Source organism: Lepus europaeus, chromosome 1 (assembly GCF_033115175.1).
Source record: "Lepus europaeus isolate LE1 chromosome 1, mLepTim1.pri, whole genome shotgun sequence".
Lineage (NCBI taxonomy): Eukaryota > Metazoa > Chordata > Mammalia > Lagomorpha > Leporidae > Lepus > Lepus europaeus.
In genome coordinates, this window is record NC_084827.1 from 175896748 (window position 1) to 175918769 (window position 22022).

A 22022-nucleotide genomic window follows, 5' to 3' on the forward strand; every position below is an offset into this window, starting at 1 on the left:
ATTATTTCTAACTCTGTGCCAGGTGATGAATTTCCAGGGACCAGGTAGACCACAGCCATCAGGCCTTCTGTGGGTCACTCCTGCCTTTTTCAGACTTCTACTCGCAGTATTTTATTTTCTGTTATTTTATTTTTTATTTTTTTATGACATGTTTATTTATTTGAAAGTCTGAATCATAGAAAGAGGGAGGGACAGAGATCTTCCATCTGCTGGTTCCCTCCCCTGATGGCCCCAATAGCTGGAGCTGGGCCAGGCTGAAGCCGGGAGCCAGGAGCTTCATCACTGTCTCCCGCATGGGTGGCAGGGGCCCAGACACTCAGGCCATCAGTAGGGAACTGGATCTGGTGCCAGCACTGCAGGCGGTGGCTTTACCCACGATGCCATAACACTGGCCCCGTCTGTAATTTCTGCACTGATTAGTAAATTCTTAGGATCCTAAATTACTCCTCCCAAAAATGACAGTTCAATAACCTCATCATAAATTGGTGATAATATTTAGCTGGTACAGTTGTATCAAAGAAAGTATGTGTAGATGTTAAAGCAAAAAAGTTTCTATATGTGTCAATTCCTTTTGTTTAGTTATAATTGAACAAAAATATATTCATTAAAGATGTAGAACTTGATGTATTGATATATGTGTATATTGTAAAATGATCACCACAGTCAAACTCTAATCCAAACAGAGCTCTTCCATCTGCTGGTACATCCCCAAAGCCCCACAGTGGCTAGCACTAGGCCAGGCAGAAGCCAGAATCCAGAACTTAGTCTGATTTTGGTTGTCCCATGTGGATGACAGGGACCCAGCTGCCAGGGTGCACATCAGCAGGGAGCTGGACTGGAAGATAGGAGCAGGGACTGTGTGTGACAGGGCACTGATACAGGACATGGAGGGTAGGAGGATGGGCTGTGTGTGACAGGGCACTGATACAGGACAGAGGGTAGGAGGATGGACTGTGTGTGACAGGGCACTATTACAGGACACGGAGGGTAGGAGGATGGGCTGTGTGTGACAGGGCACTGATACAGGACATGGGAGAGTAGGAGGATGGACTTTGTGTGACAGGGCACTCTGATACAGGACATGGGAGGGTAGGAGGATGGGCTGTGTGTGACAGGGCACTGATACAGGACACGGAGGATAGGAGGACGGACTGTGTGTGACAGGGCACTGATACAGGACACGGAGGGTAGGAGGACGGACTATGTGTGACAGGGCACTGATACAGGACATGGGAGAGTAGGAGGATGGACTGTGTGTGACAGGGCACTGATACAGGACACAGAGGGTAGGAGGACGGACTGTGTGTGACAGGGCACTGATACAGGACACGGAGGGTAGGAGGACGGACTGTGTGTGACAGGGCACTGATACAGGACACGGAGGGTAGGAGGACGGACTATGTGTGACAGGGCACTGATACAGGACATGGGAGAGTAGGAGGATGGACTGTGTGTGACAGGGCACTGATACAGACACTGAGGGTAGGAGGATGGGCTGTGTGTGACAGGGCACTGATACAGGACACAGAGGGTAGGAGGATGGGCTGTGTGTGACAGGGCACTGATACAGGACATGGGAGGGTAGGAGGATGGACTGTGTGTGACAGGGCACTGATACAGGACATGGGAGGGTAGGAGGATGGGCTGTGTGTGACAGGGCACTGATCCAGGACACAGAGGGTAGGTGGACGGACTGTGTGTGACAGGGCACTGATACAGGACACAGAGGGTAGGAGGACGGACTGTGTGTGACAGGGCACTGATACAGGACAGAGGGTAGGAGGATGGGCTGTGTGTGACAGGGCACTGATACAGGACAGAGGGTAGGAGGATGGACTGTGTGTGACAGGGCACTGATACAGGACAGAGGGTAGGAGGACGGACTGTGTGTGACAGGGCACTGATACAGGACACGGAGGGTAGGAGGACGGACTATGTGTGACAGGGCACTGATACAGGACATGGGAGAGTAGGAGGATGGACTGTGTGTGACAGGGCACTGATACAGGACACGGAGGGTAGGAGGACGGACTGTGTGTGACAGGGCACTGATACAGGACACGGAGGGTAGGAGGACGGACTGTGTGTGACAGGGCACTGATACAGGACATGGGAGAGTAGGAGGATGGACTGTGTGTGACAGGGCACTGATACAGACACTGAGGGTAGGAGGATGGGCTGTGTGTGACAGGGCACTGATACAGGACACAGAGGGTAGGAGGATGGGCTGTGTGTGACAGGGCACTGATACAGGACATGGGAGGGTAGGAGGATGGACTGTGTGTGACAGGGCACTGATACAGGACATGGGAGGGTAGGAGGATGGGCTGTGTGTGACAGGGCACTGATCCAGGACACAGAGGGTAGGTGGACGGACTGTGTGTGACAGGGCACTGATACAGGACACAGAGGGTAGGAGGACGGACTGTGTGTGACAGGGCACTGATACAGACACAGAGGGTAGGAGGATGGGCTGTGTGTGACAGGGCACTGATACAGGACAGAGGGTAGGAGGATGGACTGTGTGTGACAGGGCACTGATACAGACACAGAGGGTAGGAGGATGGGCTGTGTGTGACAGGGCACTGATACAGGACAGAGGGTAGGAGGATGGACTGTGTGTGACAGGGCACTGATACAGGACAGAGGGTAGGAGGATGGGCTGTGTGTGACAGGGCACTGATACAGGACAGAGGGTAGGAGGATGGACTGTGTGTGACAGGGCACTGATACAGGACAGAGGGTAGGAGGATGGGCTGTGTGTGACAGGGCACTGATACAGGACACGGAGGGTAGGAGGATGGACTGTGTGTGACAGGGCACTGATACAGGACATGGGAGAGTAGGAGGACGGACTGTGTGTGACAGGGCACTGATACAGGACACGGAGGGTAGGAGGATGGACTGTGTGTGACAGGGCACTGATACAGGACATGGGAGGGTAGGAGGACGGACTGTGTGTGACAGGGCACTGATACAGGACAGAGGGTAGGAGGATGGACTGTGTGTGACAGGGCACTGATACAGGACAGAGGGTAGGAGGACGGACTGTGTGTGACAGGGCACTGATACAGGACAGAGGGTAGGAGGATGGACTGTGTGTGACAGGGCAATGATACAGACACAGAGGGTAGGAGGATGGGCTGTGTGTGACAGGGCACTGATACAGGACACGGAGGATAGGAGGACGGACTGTGTGTGACAGGGCACTGATACAGGACACGGAGGGTAGGAGGACGGACTATGTGTGACAGGGCACTGATACAGGACATGGGAGAGTAGGAGGATGGACTGTGTGTGACAGGGCACTGATACAGGACACAGAGGGTAGGAGGACGGACTGTGTGTGACAGGGCACTGATACAGGACACGGAGGGTAGGAGGACGGACTGTGTGTGACAGGGCACTGATACAGGACACAGAGGGTAGGAGGACGGACTGTGTGTGACAGGGCACTGATACAGACACAGAGGGTAGGAGGATGGGCTGTGTGTGACAGGGCACTGATACAGGACAGAGGGTAGGAGGATGGACTGTGTGTGACAGGGCACTGATACAGGACAGGGGAGGGTAGGAGGACGGACTGTGTGTGACAGGGCACTCTGATACAGGACACAGGGGCTCCAGTCAACTCCTGTAGCAGACACAGCCACAATATAAACACACCTTCCGATCCCATTGTCTACAAACTTTCTGCAGTACTTCACACATTCCCACTGCATTTTCTTATTAATTTCTCTGTTGACAGACATTTAGATCGCTTCCTTGCATTAGATGTTGTGAGCAATGGTTCGGTGAATAGGGGAGTCCAGGGAGCTTTGAAACATGGACCATATTTCCTTCTTGTCCAGAAGCAGATTAGTAGGGTGGTGTGGTAGTTGTGTGTTTAATTCTTTGAAGACCCTGCACGTAGCTGTCCATATTGACTGTCCCTGTCGTGTTCCCGCCAGCAGTGGCTGAGACTTCCGTGTCTCTGTGGCCGTGCTGACAGCCGTCATCTTTGTCTTCGTGCTAGCAGCAGGTGGGAGGGATGTCTCACTGTGGTTTTGCCTTGCCTTTCCCTGATGGTTAGTCATGTGGACTCCTTTCCACGTACCTGTCGGCCTTCTGTGTGTCTCTGGAGAAATGTCTGTGTGGGCCTTTTGCCCATTTTAAAAATGGAATATTTATTTTATTGCTGAGAAGTTGCTTGATTGTGTTCTCTTTTGTAGTATTTAGATTTTGCTGAATTTGAAGACACTTTGAAGACATTTTCAAAGGAGTGCAAAATCAAAGGAAAACCGTGTAAATCAGCAGGTGGATCTGTAAGAGACTCCAAATCATTGATAATTCAGGTACCATTTTACTGATTTTTCTCCTTTTTAAACATTTTATTTATTTATTTTCATTTTATTTAAAAGGCAGACAGAGAAAGGGGTCTTCCATTTGCTGGTTCACTTCCCAGGTACCCTCAACAGCTGGGGCTGGGCCAGGCCAAAGCAGGCGCCCAGGCCTCCAGCTGGAGCCACTGACGTGGTGCGTCCTGTGCTGCCGGTCCGGCTGTGCGGGAGCAGGAGGCTGGATTAGCGGCGGAGGAGCTGGGAGTCCGAGCAGCCACGTGGGTGTCCAGGCGGCAGCATGACCGTGCGCCACGCACCTGCCGCACGGTGCATATGCGTCACTCTGGACTGTCAGGGTGCTCCCCTTGTCAGAGCTGTGGCCGTCAGAACGCTGGCATTGTTCCTGGGCTCTGCCCTCAGGTACCTGAGACTGCGCAAGTATCCACAGGTGGATCAGCAGCAGCGTCCTAGGGCGCTGTCCTCGTCCTAGGAGATGTGTGCACTGTGACCTCTCACATCGGTTTCTTGGAAGAAGGACGCAGGGAACGTGCGTTCCGAGGAGCTGAGACCGTGTGATTGCCATCCTGAGCAGCTGTGGTCATCACTCAGGCTCCGGGGGTAGAGCAGTGAGCGAACGGAACGAAGCAAGCCCTCTGCCTGGTGGTGCTCAGAGTGATGCTGAGGCCGCGTCTGTCGGCTCTGGGGCACCTGCAGGCGGCAGAGGACACTGATGACAGGGTTTCTGTGCCCAGGGTTAGACGGACCTTCAGAGTCTTCATTCCAGCCGTCGTGGACGCCTGGCTCCCGTCCGGACATTCCAGGGAGGCGATGGCTTCGCCTTGAGTGTTTGCAGAGAAATACGCTGTGTCATTGGCACTCAGCACACGACAGGTTCTGTGAGGGACGTGTGTGTGTGTGTGTGTGTGTGTGACCACCGTGGTGTGTTCGTTCTCTCATTGGTAACAGGAGATGGTTGGTGTCTTGTGACCTCGAGGGCTGTACCAGTGGCTGCTCTGTGTGTGGGGACCATTTCCAGGTGCAGGATGTGAGTCAGAGGTGAGGGCGATGTTGGCTCATGTGTAATGACAGAGCAGAGGGTCGCGGTTCCACGTCTGGAAGTGAAGAAGTTAGGGCAGACTGTAGACGGGCCACGTGATGTCTGGCCTCCGCCAAACTGTAAAAAAAATGCCTTGACTCAGCCTTAAAATACCAGGAGAGCCTGCGTCACCGCCGCCTCGTGGTCGGCGGGCTGCTGGTCACTGCACCCCGCAGGGTGAGCCCCGTCCCGGTGTGGCTTGCAGCACTGCTGGCCAGCTCACAGGCCACGGCGCGGCTGCTGGGAGGGCCCCCTTCACCTTTGCGTCAGGCGGTCATGAGCGTGTGGCACCGCTGGCCAGGGTCCCCCAGCGCCTCCCTGGAGGGGGCTGTGCTCGACCGCTTGTGCCTTGTCTGGGCAGCTCCTGCCCGCGGGTGCCCACACGTGTGCTGCCCTTTCTGGGGCTGAGCAGGTGTTCAGCTGGGAAGACTGGTTCAGGAGCGCTTCCTCAGTCCCCCAGCGCCCGTCTCCACTTTACCATGTTAGCTAGCTCGGTTATTACTAAAAAAAGACAGTTTTACAGGAAAATTGTGTGCAGAACCATTTGGAAAAGTGTAGAAGGGCAGTGGCCTAATAATGGCGTGAGCGATGGTGGTGCCGGGGGCATTGGGGCAGTAGCTTAAGTGGCTGCTTGGGACGCCCACGTCCCGTGTGGCGGTGCCTGGTCTGAGTCCTGGCTGCTCCGCTTCTGATCCAGCTTCCCGCTACTGCGTGCCCTGGGAGGCGGCAGGCGATGGCTCAGGTGTCCCCACCCGGGAGTCTTGGTTAGAATTCTGGGCTCCCGGCTTCCGCCTGGCCCAGCCCTGCCTGTTGCGGGCATTTGGGGAGTGAACCAGTAGACAGAAGCTCTCTCGGCCCATCTCTCTCTTCATTATTTCTAAGTGTGTCTGCCTTTCAAATAACATGAAAATAAATGGAACTTTTAAAAATTAGGAGAAAAATGAGATGGGGAATTGGTGATGCTACAGAGGATCCCATGTAAGAGAAGCTTCTGCAGACAAGCACAGGTTGTGCGTCTGCGCGACTTGGGCGTTCAGCGTGAAGCAGGACCACCTGAGTCACGTTGTTTTGGGTGTTAGGAGATTCTGCCTGAAGTCACATTTCTACACGACAGCTGTTTGCCACTGGCCGTGATCACTGTCTCATGAAGCAGGTGGCGGGAGAGTGGCCCCTTCTCCAGTTTTCTCTTGCCTGTTGCGTGTTAAGTCCTGAAGCTGTCCCTGCCCACCGGCTGAGGCACACAGCTTGTGGCTGGATGGCGCCAAGCCTGTGCTGCCTCCTCCACCGACAGCAGCTGTGTCAGCGTCTGCAGGGCTTCCCACAGTGCCACAGCAGCCCAGCCTGCGTCTAGCCACAGGGCAGGCGGCAGCGCCCACCTCCCGGGCCCTGGAGCCACGGGCTCAGGGTCTCTGAGCTCAGAGACTCCAGGGTAGGCCTGTTGCCAGCTTCCCTACCTGGGAGGCGTCTTCTGGTGAGGCCCGGCCCAGTTGCGTGCCATGGGTCAGCAGGGTCAAAGGTGACTTTAGGTATTTATGTGTCCGTGAGCTCCCTGGTGTCAAGTGTTGGTCCCGCGGCTGACGCCTTCCTTTTCAGAGGCCGTCTGTGTCTTCTCCGTGCTGTGCAGGTCCAGATCTGACACGGCAGAGGAGTGGACGGCTGGGCTGGGTCACGGGGTCTCTGCCCGAGCAGCTCAAGGCCCTGCGGGGTATCTGCTGTTCCGTCCCTGACCTCCAACACAGTGCGTGGGTTGGGAGAACTTGGGGTGTCAGCGGGAGCATCCCTGCCGCCCGGGGCCCAGGCCGCTGTCCTCCCCACAGAAGGATCTCCTGGCGGCCTTTGACAGCGGCGACCAGAAGGTGTTCTTCCACCTGTGGGAGGAGCACGTCCCCAGTTCCGTGCGCGACGGGGACTGCGTGGCCCAGAAGCTGGAGTTCTACCTTCACATCCATTTCGCCATCTACCTCCTGAAGCACGGGCCTGGGAGACCGGTAGGTGTGCCTCGTGACGGGGTGGGGTCCCCGGGAGACCGGTAGGTGTGCCTTGTGATGGGGTGGTGAGGGGGCGATAAAGGGTCCCGGGAGACCGGTAGGTGTGCCTCGTGATGGGGTGGGGTTCCCAGGAGACCGGTAGGTGTGCCTTGTGATGGGGCGGGGTCCCCGGAGACCGGTAGATGTGCCTTGTGATGGGGTGGGGTCCCCGGGAGACCAGTAGGTTTGCCTTGTAATGGGTTGGGGTCCTTGGGAGACTGGTAGGTGTGCCTTGTGACGGGGTGGCGAGGGGGCGATCAGGGTTCTAAGTGAGCAGTGGCTCAGGTCTGGGGTCGCTTCCCCATGGTGCTTACAAGCTGCAAGCATCTCGCGTCCCGAGGAAGGATTTCTCCCTCCTTCCCAGCAGCCGATTTTCTGATTTATGTGGAGATTAAAGGATTTCTGTAATCAGAGCCACACTGTTTTCCCGAGTACCTGCAGTTTCTTTAATCGGCAAGGTGGTGTTTATGCAAGGAGCCCTCAGAAAGTGCTGGGAAAACGGGACGAGCGGGTAGCGCTCGGTTGTCACGAGACTTCTTGTTGGCAAATTCAAGAGACGGGAGAGACAGACAGAGCTCCTGTCTGCTGGTTCACTCCGCAGATGCCTGCAGCCTGTGGCGGCCAGGCCTGGGTCAGGCTGAAACCAGGAGCCAGGAGCTCACGTTGGCTCTCACGTGGTGGCAGAGACCTGGCTCACGGTTTGAGCCATCACCCGCTGCCTCCCAGGGTGTGCGTTAGCAGGAAGCTGAGATCTTGAACCCGGCACTCAGATATGGGACCCGGGGGTCCTACGTGGGCTTCAGCCCCTGGGCCAAACACCTGCTCCTCCGTGAGCTCTGTGAGGACCCCTTGTACACGAGAGTCTGAGACGGCTGCACGAGTGTGTAGGCTCCAGATGAAGCCGTGTGGAGAACAGATTTAAGCCTAAGTGGTAGAAGAGCAGCGTAGAGCATGTGTTGGGGGGAGAAGCTAAGTGTAGCTTCTGCAGCCTTTGCCCCAGACTTGGGGCCGAGATGTGAAGAGGCCGTGGGCACAGAGGCCGTGGCAGAAAGGAAGCTGGCAGCTGACATGGCCGCGGGCGTGAGCTGCCACCCGAGGACCTGCGCTGGCCCGTTAAACGCTGGGGAGGGGAGCCGGCCTGAAGGTGTTGCTCGTGAGGGAGGTCATCTGCATTCTCTGTTTTTATTTCTAACATTTTTGATGTTCCCCACATGGGAACCTGATAAGAATCCTCAGCTCCTGAGAATTTTTTTATTATTTTATTTTTTTAAGATTTATTTATTTGAAACTCAGAGTTACACAGAGAAGGAGAGGCAGAGAGAGAGAGAGAGAGAGAGAGAGAGAGAGAGAGAGAGAGAGAGGTGTCTTCCATGCACTGGTTCACTCCCCAGTTGGCCCCAGTGGCTGGAGCTGTGCCAATCTGAAGCCAGGAGCCAGGACCTTCTCCTAGTCTCCCACACGGTTGCAGGGGCCCAAAGACTTGGGTCATCTGCTGCTTTCCCAGGCCATAGCAGAGAGCTGGATTTGAAGAGGAGCAGCCGGGACTAGAACCGGCGCCCATATGGGATGCCGGCGCCGCAGGCGGAAGATTAACCGACTGCGCCACAGTGCCAGCTCCCGGATGTGTGTTCTTGAGAAGAGCAGGCTTGGTGCATGGCTGAGGCTGTGAGGCTGCGACTGGCAGAGCCAGGGGTGGTCTGGGGAGGAAGGCACCAAATTCCACTCCTCTGGTTTTCTGATTGTGAGCCTGGAGGAGAGAGCACCCCGGAGAGGGTGGTGACCTCCCTTGGGTGAAGCAGGGTGACCCCCTCAGCTTGGTAAAGAGAGGAGCAGGGATAAGGCAGCTTCTGCTTCAAAAAGCAAAAAACAAAGCATGGTTAAGGTGCACCTGCTTGGGCTGGTGTCGTGGGTAAAGCCGCTGCCTGCAATGTCAGCAACCACTATGGGTGCCAGTTGGTGTCCTCAATGACTGGGGCTGGGCTGAGCTGAAGCCAGGAGCCAGAGCTCCTTCTGTGTCTCCTGCATGGGTGGCAGGGACCCAAGTACTTGGGCATTCGCAGGGATGTGGATTGGAAGCGGAGTAGCCAAGAGCTGGCACTCTGAGGTTGATTGTTGGTGTCACACGTGGCGCCTTAAACCACTGCATCATAGTGCAGTGGAACTCCAAAAAAATTTTTTTAATTTATTTGAAAGGCAGGGATGGGCTGGTGCTGTGGCGTAGCGGGTAAAGCTGCTGCTTGCAGTGCTGGCATCCCATATGGGTTCCAGTTCGAGTTCTGGCTGCTCCACTTCCGATCCAGCTCTCTGCTATGGCCTGGGAAAACAGTAGAAGATGGCCCAAGTCCTTGGGCCCCTGCATCCACATGGGAGACCTGGAAGAAGCTCCTGGCTCCTGGCTTCGAATCAGTGCAGCTCCAGCCATTGTGGCCATGGGGGGAGTGAACCAGTGGATGGAAGATCTCTCTCTCTCTCTCTCTCTGCCTTACTTTCTCTGTGTAACTCTAACTTTCAAATAAATAAATAAATAAATATTAAAAAAAAAAAAAAGGCAGAGAGACAGAGGTCTTCCATCTTCTGGTTCACTCCCTAAATGCCCTCAACAGCCAAGGCTGGCTGGGCCAGGCAGCAGCCAGGAGTCCCGAACAGCATCCAGGTCTGCCATGTGGGGAGCTTGGACCTGAGGACTCAAGCCATCACTGCTGCCTAGTGTACTTGAGCGGAAGCTGGAACTGCAGCCAGAGCCGGGACTTGAACCCAGGCACTTTGCTAGGGGAGGCAGGCGTCTCGAGAGATGTCTTAACTTCTCACCAAACGTCTGCCCTGGGTTTTGTATTAACACCTCAGGGATGCCCGGTCCGTGTAGTTGTTTGACCACATTTCATTCTGGGGGGAAATTTGAGGTGGTGCTTGAATGAGTGGCGATGGCGCCTGCCCAGACAGGTGGGGATGGTTCTGGTGGCCTGGCTGGGGCTGCAGGAGGAAATGCATGGAGCTGGAGACCCCAACTGTGTGTTCCACTTCCTGCAGGACAAGCAGGAGCTGGATGAAAGGATCTCTTACTTCAGAAGCTACCTGGAGACCAGAGGGGCAGCGCTGAGCCAGACCACAGAGTTCCTCCCTTTCTACGCCCTGCCCTTTGTTCCCAACCCGATGGTCCACCCCTCGTTTAAAGACCTCTTCCAGGTAAGTGGAGCTTTGAGGTTTTTTTTTTTTTTTTTAAGATTTATTTATTTATTTGAAAAGCAGAAATATATATAAAGAGAAGGAGAGAGAGATCTTCCATCCACCGGTTCATTCCCTAGATGGCTACAATGGCCAGGCCAGAGCCAGGAGCGAGGAGCTTCATCTGAGACTCCCATGTGGGTGCAGGGGCCCTAGGACATGAGCCATCTACTGGCGCTTTCCCAAGCACATTAGCAGGGAGCTGGATGGGAAGTGGAGCAACCAGGACTTGAACCGGCGCCCATATGTGATGCAGGTGGAGGCTTAACCTGCCACAGCACAGCGCCAGCCACAGCCTTTGAGTCTTGTAGCAGCCTCAGCAGCATTGTGGTTTCACCTTGTGTGCGGTGGTCTCTGAATGATGCTTTAGAAAACTAATTTGCATACGTAGTTGTTTCTGCAGGTACAGCCTTATTTATGGCATCATTCTCTTGTTGGAGGGTTAGTTGTGTCAGTTTGCTTTCCCGCCATCCTGTACTAGCGGTAGTATGTGTTCTTGTGCAAGCCAGGAAAGGTACAGTCACACTGCACATACAGTCATACATGGATATATGTGTCCATATAGTCACTGTTCGTGATAGGAAGGGCCCAATCGTAGGTCAGCAGGTGCACACATCACAGATGGTACAGTCACACTGTACATACAGTCATACATGGATATATGTGTCCATATAGTCATATGTGGATATATGTGTCCATACAGTCATACATGGATATATGTGTCCATATAGTCACTGTTCGTGATAGGAAGGGCCCAATCCTAGGTCAGCAGGAGCACACATCACAGATGGTACAGTCACACTGCACATACAGTCATACATGGATATATGTGTCCATACAGTCATACGTGGATATATGTGTCCATACAGTCATACATGGATATATGTGTCCATATAGTCACTGTTCGTGATAGGAAGGGCCCAATCCTAGGTCAGCAGGAGCACACATCACAGATGGTACAGTCACACTGCACATACAGTCATACATGGATATATGTGTCCATACAGTCATACGTGGATATATGTGTTCATATAGTCACTGTTCGTGATAGGAAGGGCCCAATCGTAGGTCAGCAGGAGCACACATCACAGATGGTATCCCAGTGTGTCCTGTCACAGTCTCTGTGACAGTGGAATGCAATACGGCCGTGAAGATGAACTAGGCCACACGGACAGTCTTACGTGGGCCAGGTGTGAGCCAGGGTGGGCTCTAGGAGTCCCTGTGTGTAGGTCAAACGGAAGTAGCCTTTGGGCGTGTGTGTACAAGTGTTGACACAGTTCTACAGAAAGCAGGGATTCTTTCCTGTTTGAGGGGCAAAGTGTTTTAAAGTTGGGGGCAAAAACGGACTTCTGGGTCTGAGTTTTAACGCATGTGTTGTTTCGTGTGACCACCTCCTGCACAAGGCTGCAGCGCTTGGTCAGACCCTGGTGCACCGCCCGGTTTGCTCCTGTGCAGTCACACCGGCCCACCCCTAAGCCGCGGCACCCACCTTACAGCGTGTTCTGAGAGGACGTTCAGGTCACTTGGTTAACAGCTTTTCTTGTGCCGTAAAATACGATCTGCAGGGCTGCAGTAAGGCCTGTGGACCCAGACTGACATAAATATTTTTAAATACTGGCCCCATAACTCACTGTGTGGAGTTCTTCCATGCTGAAGGGATCGTGTGGCTGTGTGCAAAGCTTGGCTGGGCCTCACAGCCCCCAGCTCGCAGGGTTGCTGTTCTGAGCTTGGCTGGGGGTGAGTGCCTTCCTTTGTGGGAGGTGTGCTTTGTCTTCTGGCCCTGGGGACGCCAAACTCCCCTGCAGTGCATCCGGGGAGACGTTTCTGTCTTCACTCGCGATCCACTGGGCTTGCTGCAGGAGAGAGCGGTCTCGTGTCTTTCCTGTTCTCTGCAAAGTCTCGGTTTGTGCCTCTCCGTCTATTCCCACTCCTTCTCGGCCTGTCTAATGTAAGGCACATTGGGCTTTCTCATTACGTCTTCCATGTCTTTTTTTCCCCATTGTGTTTTCAGTTGTGGTAAAAACTACATTTAACATGAAACTTAGCATTTGTGCCATTTTTCAGTGTGCAGTCAGTAGTGTGAAGTGTATTCCCTGGTTTGCATACCATGAGTTGTTTTTTTAAATAAAGTTTTGTTTATTTGAAAGGCGGAATGACAGAGAGTAGGAGAGAAAGGGAGAGGGAGAGAGAGAGAGACACACACACACACAAGACAGGTAGACACGTGTTCCGACTGCTGGTTCACTCCCCAGACACCCACAACAACCGAGGCAGGGCAGGGCCAAAACCAGGAGCCCCCACTCTGTGTCATTTTTGGTTTTTTTTTAAAGATTTATTTGTTTCCTTGAAAGACAGAGTTAGAGAAGGAGAGACAGAGAGAGCAAGATCTTCTATCCATTGGTTTATTTACCAGATGGTTATGATGGCTGGAGTTGGGCCAGGCCAAAGCCAGGAGCCAGGAGCTTCTTCCAAGTCTCCCATGTGGGTGCAGGAGCCCAAGGACATGGGCCATCTTCCAGTGCTTTCCCAGGCACATTAGCAGGGAGCTGGATTGGAAGTGGAACAGCTGGGATCGAACCAGCATCCACATAGGGAGGCCTGTGCTGCAGGCAGTGGCTTACCTGCCACGCCACAGTGGCAGCCTCTCACTCCATGCCTTTTCTTCTTAAGATTTATTTATTTATTTGAAAGGCAGAGTTACAGAGAGGCAGAGGCTGAGAGAGAGACAGAGAGATCTTCCTTCTACTAGTTCACTCCCCAAATGGCCACAGCGGCCAGAGCTGGGCAAATCCAAAGCCAGGAGCCAGGAGACTCTTCCAGGTCTCCCACGCGGGTGCAGGGCCCCAAGGACTTGGGCCATTCTCTGCTGCTTTCCCAGGCCATAGCAGAGAGCTGGATCAGAAGTGGAGCAGCCGGGACTCAAACCTGCACCCATATGGATGCTGGCACTGCAGGTGGCGGCTTCACCCACTACGCCGCAGTGCTGGGCCCACTCCATGCCTTCTAACACACACATTTCCTGCCGCTGGGTCTGTCTGGCTGTGTTCTGGGTGGTTTATTCATAACTATTTTCCCGCTCACAAATTCACCCTCCAGCTGTTTCCTCCGCTCTTTATTTAACCTTCTCATAGAATTTGTAATTTCAGTTTTTTTTTTTTTTTTAAGAGATTCCTTTTGTTTTTTATTGAGATTTGCTGGATCATTTTTGTAGTCTTGTTCCTGCTGTCCTTGATTTCTGTAGCATTAAACCTTTCTTTCATAGCCTCTGCTGCCTCTCACAGGGCCTTATTTCCTTTTTTCTTTCTTCTTCTTCTTCTTTTTCTTTTTGTAAGTTTTTCTTAGTTTTGGTGAATGAGTTTATTTCACTCGGGACTTGAGGGGATTTTTGTGTGTGACCTAAATGCAGTTTGCCCTTCTCAGGGACAGAAATCCCCCACAACACAACACAGTGTTGCCACACAGGGTCAAGGAATTTAAAAACGCTTTCAAAACATAAGTTTTCTTCTCATCTGGTAGTATTCGCCCCCCCCCCCCCAACCAAAATTGGTGACGGACTGGGTGGGATGATTGGGTGGGGGTGGAGGCTTGGGGAGGAGGGACAGGGAGCAGAAGAGGAGAGAGGAGTGGGAAGGCCTCAGCGTGGCTGCGTTTCTGGTGGTGTGGATGCTCCTTGTGGAGCTCCCTGGTCTGGGCGGGAGGTTTATTCGTGTGACGAGCTCAGGGGTGTGGCTGCGTGCAGCCCGGTGGTGAACAAGCCCGTGTCCCACACCGGAGGCCCGCGCTTGATTCCCGGCTGTTCCCGACTCCAGCTTCCCTGGATGCACAGCCTGGGAGGCAGCAGGGCCGGCTCCAGTAACCGAGTCCCGGCCCCGCCTGTGGGCCCAGCTGCCGGCTGCCCAGCCCCTGGCCGAGCCCTGGGTGGGAGGCCCTCTCTATCTCTGCCTCTCAAAAAATAGACTTAAAAAAACTAAAGAGCATAAGGCAAACCATCTTGAGAAAGATCGTGACTTCACCTTTATGTGTAAAGATCATCGTATACTTTCACTGCAGAAGTCGTTTTTTCTTCCTCCAGCGTTATTTGAGAGTTTCTTTCTCAGTGACAGAGCAGAAGCACACCCTAATGCCTGGCGTGCGGGGCTGCTTGCCGCGGATCACAGCTTTGTCCGCTCCCTTACCCAGGCAAGGTGTATGGAAGTGAGCCCCTTTCCTTGGGGCTCGGGGGGAACTGTTTGTGTTACGTGTGGCACCACGCGTGCCTGGCTGTACGGAATTATTTTTGGTATTCAGCCTAATAAGGTTACTTCTGCTTGTGTTTAAATCACGTGGAATATTCAAATCATGGCCAGGGTTATTTTTGCTTTGCTAATGAACTCTGTTCTTCCCTCCTGTCGTGGGGGCGCCCCCAAAAGCTGGTGTCCGCGGGGTCAGCCGCTGGCGAGACCCCTGGCGTTGGGTTCAGCGTTTCTGGCAGCGTTACGTAACCTGCGGCGCAGCCTGCTGCTACTGTCAGCATTGGTGATCGCGTGCTCGTTCTTTTGTCTCTCTTTTCTTTTTTTTCTTCAGGATTCCTGGACTCCAGAGTTAAAGCTGAAGTTGGAAAAGTTCCTGGCTTTAATCTTCAAAGCCAACAGCACGCCTAAGCTTGTCACCATCTACGTATCCTTGCCGGGCCCACGGAGACCACCGGTGGTGTGGGAGCAGGCGTTATGTGGGTGGCGCTGGCTCAGGGGGCCTCCCCAGGAGGGCTGAGGCGGCTGCTGGGCTGCGGGCCTGTTCACAGGTGAAGGCGGCAGTACTGGGGGCCAGGAAGGGGCGGTGACCCCGGCACGGAGTCCCCGAGACTTGGCGAGGGTCTGGGTTTGATGACACAGCCTGTGCGCTGCCTTGGTGGGCGCAGTCCTGGGCATCGCTGTGCTCTGTGGGGCAGCCACCAACCGCGTTTCAGGCCCCGGGGGCCTTGGTGTGTGGATTGGGCGGACACCTAACTGTCATTCAGGTTGCAACTTCTTTTTAAGCCAGTTACTGCGGTATAATTTACATACCATAAGAATTTCCTATTGTAAGTGTATAATTCAGTGATTTTTAGCAAATGTGCAGAGTTGTGCAACTATTACCATAATCCAATTCAAATTGGGGCAATTGAGGAAAATGGATGTGTTTTTATCTATGTGAAAGGAACATAGAGACAGAGAGGCAGAGAGAGATTCCCCGTCTGCTGGTTCTCTCCCCGGAGGCCACAGCAGCTGGGTGGGTCAGGCCCAAGCCGGGAACTGGTGGTCTCCTGTAAGGTGGCAGGAACCCAGCTGCAGCAGGAACAGAGCCTGGCCTGGAACCCAAGGCTGCAGGCGTCAGTCTAAAGGGGCAGTGAGTGGCTGGGGTGGCCGTCAGCACGGAGCCTGCCGAGGACGAAGGGACCGCTCAGTCACCCGCCCACGGAGGAGCACTCCCAAAGGCTGGTAGTCTCTGAAGGACCTCGTCTCTTACTGGGAACAAGGATGCACCCACAGGGTCTGGTAGCGAGAAGGTGCCAGTCTGGGTCGGGACGTCGCACCGGTTCTGTTTGCGGAAGCTGCAGGCATCTTGGCCGCAGACGCCCCTGCATCCTTTCCAGCGCCAGAGCCACTGGCTGCCTGGTCCTGGCTGCCTCTTGTCCCCAGGATGCCCTGACACTGCCTCCTCCTGCTCCTCCTCCTCCCCTCTCCCCCTCCCCTCCTCCCCCTCCTCCCCCCTCTCCTCCAGCTTCTTCAGCCTCGGGTTCCCCACACCTCGTTCCTCGGCCCGGCAGGGGACTGTGCACGTCAGACCCAGGTGCAGCTCTGGGTGCGCTGGAATGTCCTTCAGGCTTTCGGGCAGAGACCTCCCCGTACCCACCCACCATGACGTTTGTGCGTTGGCTGCATCTTAGATTTCCATAAACCAGCAGTGCTTCCCAGTGAACTTACGACTTTTCGGACTTGGCTTACAAGTATCTTAATATCATAACAAGCTTAAAACTCACGGGTGCCCATCTGTTAAAAACCTAAATGAGGAGCCAGTGCTGTGGCAAAACAGCTTAAGCTGCCACCTGCATCCCATGTGGGTACCGATTTGAGTCTTGGCTGCTCCACTTCCTGTCCAGCACCCTGCTAATGTGCCTGGGAAAGTGCCAGAAGGTGGCCCAAGTGCTTGGTCCCTGCACCCACATGAGAGACCTGCATGAAGCTCCTGGCTCCTGGTTTTGGCCTGACCCAGCCCCAGGCATTGTGACCACTTGGAGAGTGAACCAGCAGATGGGAGATCCCTCTCCCTCTCCCTCCCTCTCCCTCTCCCTCTCCCTCTCCCTCTCCCTCTCCCTCTCCCTCTCCCTCTCCCTCCCCCTCCCCCTCTCCCCTCTCCCCCTCTCCCCCTCCCCCTCCCCCTCCACCTCCCCCACTCCCCCTCTCCCCCTCTCCCCTTCTCCCCCTCTCCCCCTCTCCCCTCTCCCCCTTCTCCCCTTCTCCCCCTCTCCCTCTCTCCCTCTCTTCCTCTCTTCCTGTCTCCCCCTCCCCCCCTCCCCCTCCCTCTCCCTCTTTGAAAGTCTGCCTTTCAAATAAATAAAACTCTTTAAAAAAGAAAACAGAAAGATGCACCTAAATTTAAGTAAAGAATCTGAACAAAATGGTTTCTATGGTAGATGGTATTAATCTCATTGGTAACAGAATAGTGAATTAAAACCGGAACCCAGGCTGTGGGAGAGGGTGAACATGAGGGTCAGACGTGGGCTTGCTGGCCGTGTGTGCTGTCTGCGAGCTTGGTGTTCGGGTTTGTAGGGCCCCGCACCTTTCCTCCTGGCTGGGGGGCTGAGACCTCCCCTTTGCTTTTCTGTGCGGAAGTCTGCAGTCCATTCAGCACGTGAAGCTTCGCTGTGATGTAACCATCGTGCTGGGGAATGAGGGACACAAAGGAAAGCCCGAGGCCCAGTAGCCTTGGCTGGCTGGGGATTTGGAAGAGTAGAATGGGAATGTGCGAGGCAGACAGGGTGAGGGCCGGGAAGACCAGGTAGGAGGAGCGCCTGTGTAAAGGCGCTGAGACAGGGTGAGGGCAACGATGAAGACTGGGATGTGGCTGGGGCAGCAGGCTCAGCATGGAGCCAGAGGCCTTGGCGGTCACCAGGGTTTGTGTGAGCAGCAGGAGCCTTGAGAACATTTTTTAAGCGAAGGACATGGCTGTATTGACCCCCAAAAATCCCTTTTTAAAATCTTGACTATAAATTGAGCATATTTCTTATAGAAAGTTTGCAAAGCACAAAAATGAATTTATTTTGATACACCACCCCAAAAGCATGCAGTGTTTGTGATAGACATAGATGTGTGCATGTAAGTGTAGATTTCAGAATGTTTTTATCAAATGACGAGAGCATTTCCACGTATCATTCCATAGTCTTCACAAACAGTCGTCTTGAGTTGCCTGAGAAGGTCACTTACCACGTGCCCTGGCAGTCCTAGCTACGCCCCGAGACAAGTGACACCTGCCCACACAGGTCACACGTGGGGGTGCACAGCAGTTCCTTCCTCATAGCCCGAGAGCACCAGCCCCCCGGGTGTGTGCCCCGTGGTGGTGGGTAAGCAAAACGTGGTCTTCCTGTGCAGTGGGTTATTTGCCCGTAAAGAGAAATGAACTGATTCATGCTCGGCGTACGTGAACTTCGTGAACATTGTGCTAAGTGAGAAAAGCCAGAGCGAAGAGGCCACACGTCGTGTGATTCCATCTGTGTGAAAAGCCCAGCAGAGGCGGATCTTCTAGCTTTGTCTGAATAGGGGCGGAGTTGGATCAGGGCTGCCAGGGGCTGGAGGAATGGGAGTAAGACCGGGGGTGCATGGCTTCTCTGGGGGATGGTGAAAATGTTCTAGAAGCGATTATAGTGATGTTGCACAACTCTGACTACACTGAAAACCACTGAAGTGTATACTTGAAGTTAATTGTGCTGTGTGTGAATCCAGCCAATCCCTGTGAAACAGGAAAACTTTAGTTAAGGTCAAGAAAACCACTTAAAATATTGGCCTCCGATTGTGCAGCCAGACACGGGCTGAGGTTTGAACCCAGGCGGCCGGCTCCAGGGCCCGTGGTCCTAGCTGCTTGCTCAGGATAAAGCTGTAGAAGTGAAGTTCGGGTGCTCAAAGGTGTGGGTGCAGATTTGCCGTGGTTTTGGTCGTAGTGGGGAAGGCCGGTCGGAGGCTTGAAATGATGCAGAGCTTGGGCTTAACGCTTAGAACCGAGAGGGAGAGAAGAGGGTGTGCTTGGGCCGGAGTCTGCCCTGCCTCGGGAGGTCACTCTGAAGAGCAGCCCGTGGAAGTCCCGGTTGCCGGGCTGAAGTGCTTTCTCAAGTGGGCCGGCCACACGATGTCAGATACACCCTGCATCCTGCATCCTGCAGGCCTGTTTTCCTGAACTCCTTTCTCATCCCAGCAGGAGAACGGACAAAGCAACAAAGGTAGATCACCTAGGTTGAAAACTCTATGACAGCAACTTTGCCTACTCGAGTTTTAGGTCGGGAGCTAAGGACGGGGGTGGAGAGAATTTGTGGTCTTTTGAACGAGGGCTGTCCAAGGCTGTCTATTGATGAAGTGCTTTGCAATCGTATTTATCTATAATTTCTTGTAGCCCACTTTTCAGGGTGGCTACTATGAGGATAGTTCAAAAAGAGTGTGTGGAGTCCAGTGTTGTAGCTCAGTGGGTTAAACCACCGGCTGCCACACCGGCATCCCATCTGGGCACCGGCTGGAGTCCAGCTCCCTGTTAATGCCCCTGGGAAAGCAGTGGAAGGTGGTCCAAGCCCGTAGGCCTCTGCACCCATGTAGGAGACCCGAATGGAGTTCCAGGATTCTGGCTTCAGCTTGGTCCAGGCCTAGCTGTTGTAGCCTTTTGGGAGTGAACCTGCACATGGAAGATCGATCTCTCTCTCTCTCTCTCTCTCTCTGTCTCTGTCTCTTCCTCTGTAATCCTGTCTTCCAAATAAGTAAATAAATCTTCAAAAAAAAAAGTTTGTGGAAAATGGAATTAAAAGATAAGTTTATTTTGAATAATTCAAATAATTGAAATCCATATATCACTTTTTCAGAATACTCATTTTCCGTGAATGTTTTGAAGAATCCTTATATGCATGGATTTAAAAAAAAAAAATTGTGCTAAGATAAATTCTCTTTTGATTCCACTTCCATGGACTTTTGACATACCCTGCTGTCGTTAGCTTCGTATCAGATAACCGTCATGGAGAAGCTAGGGAGCCCAGGTGATGTGCCAAAGGCAGGTAACTGTAGCAGCCTGGTCGGAGACACGGTGCAGCACGTGTGTGAGGTGTCTGTAACTTTTACCTTGAACTCGTCCAGTGGGGTCTTACACAGTAGCAGCATGGGGTACCCAGTTGTTCTAGTCCCTTTTCTGTGGCTCTGTGTGAATACCATAGCCTGAGTGGTTTCTAAAGAACAGAGGTTTGTTTGGCTTATGGTTCTGGAGGCCCAAGATCGCAGGGCCACATTTGGGGAGGGTCTGCTTGCTAGTGTAGACTCTGCAGGATCCTGAGGCTGCGTGGGGCACCCCATGGCACGAGGGGTACTCGTGAGAGACAGAGCCAGACTGCCTTTTGTGAGGGCCCCCCACCAAGGCGCTCATCAGCCTGGGGTGGGGCTCTCATGGGTGAGGACTGGACCCTCCTGCTCAGCTCTCCTAGGTCCCATCGGCTCTCATCTCAATACCTCACACTGGGGATCCAGTTTCAACATGAATTGTGGTGGGGGACATTCATTCAGACCATGACACCTTTTTTTTTTTTAATAATTTTATTTTTTTAAAATTTTATTTATTTATTTATTTTTGACAGGCAGAGTGGACAGTGAGAGAGAGAGACAGAGAGATAGGTCTTCCTTTGCCATTGGTTCACCCTCCAATGACCGCCGTGGCTGGCACGCTGCGGCCGGTGCATCGCACTGATCTGAAGCCAGGAGCCAGGTGCTTCTCCTGGTCTCCCATGGGGTGCAGGGCCCAAGGACTTGGGCCATCCACCACTGCACTCCCGGGCCATAGCAGAAGGCTGGCCTGGAAGAGGGGCAACCGGGACAGAATCCGGTGCCCCGACCGGGACTAGAACCCAGTGTGCCGGCGCCGCAGGCGGAGGATTAGCCTAGTGAGCCGTGGCGCCGGCCAATAATTTTAATAATTTATTTGAAAGAGTGACAGATCTTCCATCTGCTGGCTCACTCCCCATGGCTGTGATAGCTAGGCCAGGCTGGGCCAGCCAGGAGCCTGGAGCTCCATCCAGGTCCCCCGTGTGAGTGGCAGGGACCCAAGCACTTGAGCCATGATCTGCTTTCCCGGGTGGATTGGCAGGAGCTGGATCAGAAGCGGAGCTGCTGGGGCTCCAGACAGCGCTCATGTGGAATGGAATGCCAACATCACAGGCAGCAGCTTAACCCACTGCACCCACTCCAGCCCTGAACGCAGCGTGCTGTCAGGAGCCTAGTGCGTCTCTGATGAGTGGCCGAGTTTTGCAGATGAGATCAGAGTGGGAGGGCAAATGCGGAGAAGAGCCCGTGTTTGGGGATGGGTCTTTACTTGGGAATTTCAGCGAGGGGACCACAGTTTTCAAGCCTTCATTAGGTCCAGTTTTCACTGGGCTTCCTGGAGGTGACCCAGCAGAATGTCATGGAGCTGAGCCTGGCAGGCTCTGTATGTCTGACTCTGCACTGCACCCTTTTTTTTAATTGTCATGGAGATCAGAGATTAGTGGTAGTCCCCACCAAGTAGCAGGGCAGCCAGTTGTCACCCCTTGTCCCCTCCTCACAGCTGTGGTCATCACAGACATGCCCGTTAAATTCTTGATACGGGTGTATTTTTTTTTTTAAGATTTATTTATTTATTTGAAAGAGTTACACAGAGAGAGGAGCGGCATAGAGAGAGAGGTCTTCCACCTGCTAGTTCACTCCCCAGATGGCCGCAATAGCCAGAGCTGTGCTGATCCGAAGCCAGTAGCTAAGAGCTTCTCCTAGGTCTCCCACGCCGGTGCAGGAACCCAAGGACTTAGGCCATCTTCCACTGCTTTCTCAGGCCATAGCAAAGAGCTGGATCGGAAGTGGAGCAGCCAGGACTCGAACTGGCACCCGTATGGGATGCCAGCACTACAGGCGGTGGCTTTAGCCGCTGTGTCCCACAGGTGTTGTTTTTAAATGGACTGGTTGGGTGAAATCATTATTCCGGGTTTTATTAGGAAGGTTTCATGAGTAGACGGAGATTTTCCCATAAACTTTCAAAGAAGGCAAGAAAAGTACTTGTATAAAATTTCCCAAAAGGAATTGCTTTAACAAATGGTATTAGAATAAAAGTTTAGGTAGGCAGTATGGCACTCTG

At 53.5% G+C, this 22022-nt stretch overlaps 1 protein-coding gene across 2 annotated transcripts in view; it reads left to right on the forward strand.

Annotated features, from left to right (window-relative positions):
• Positions 1-22022, forward strand: part of ARMC9 (armadillo repeat containing 9) — a 121557-nt gene that overhangs the window by 1710 nt on the left and 97825 nt on the right. For both annotated transcript variants that reach the window (XM_062193393.1, XM_062193397.1), the window contains exons 2-6: positions 4212-4334; positions 7233-7403; positions 10470-10625; positions 15228-15320; positions 19089-19113. In XM_062193393.1, the coding sequence (XP_062049377.1) occupies positions 4212-4334; positions 7233-7403; positions 10470-10625; positions 15228-15320; positions 19089-19113 (568 nt within the window). The remainder of the gene's footprint in view (positions 1-4211; positions 4335-7232; positions 7404-10469; positions 10626-15227; positions 15321-19088; positions 19114-22022) is intronic.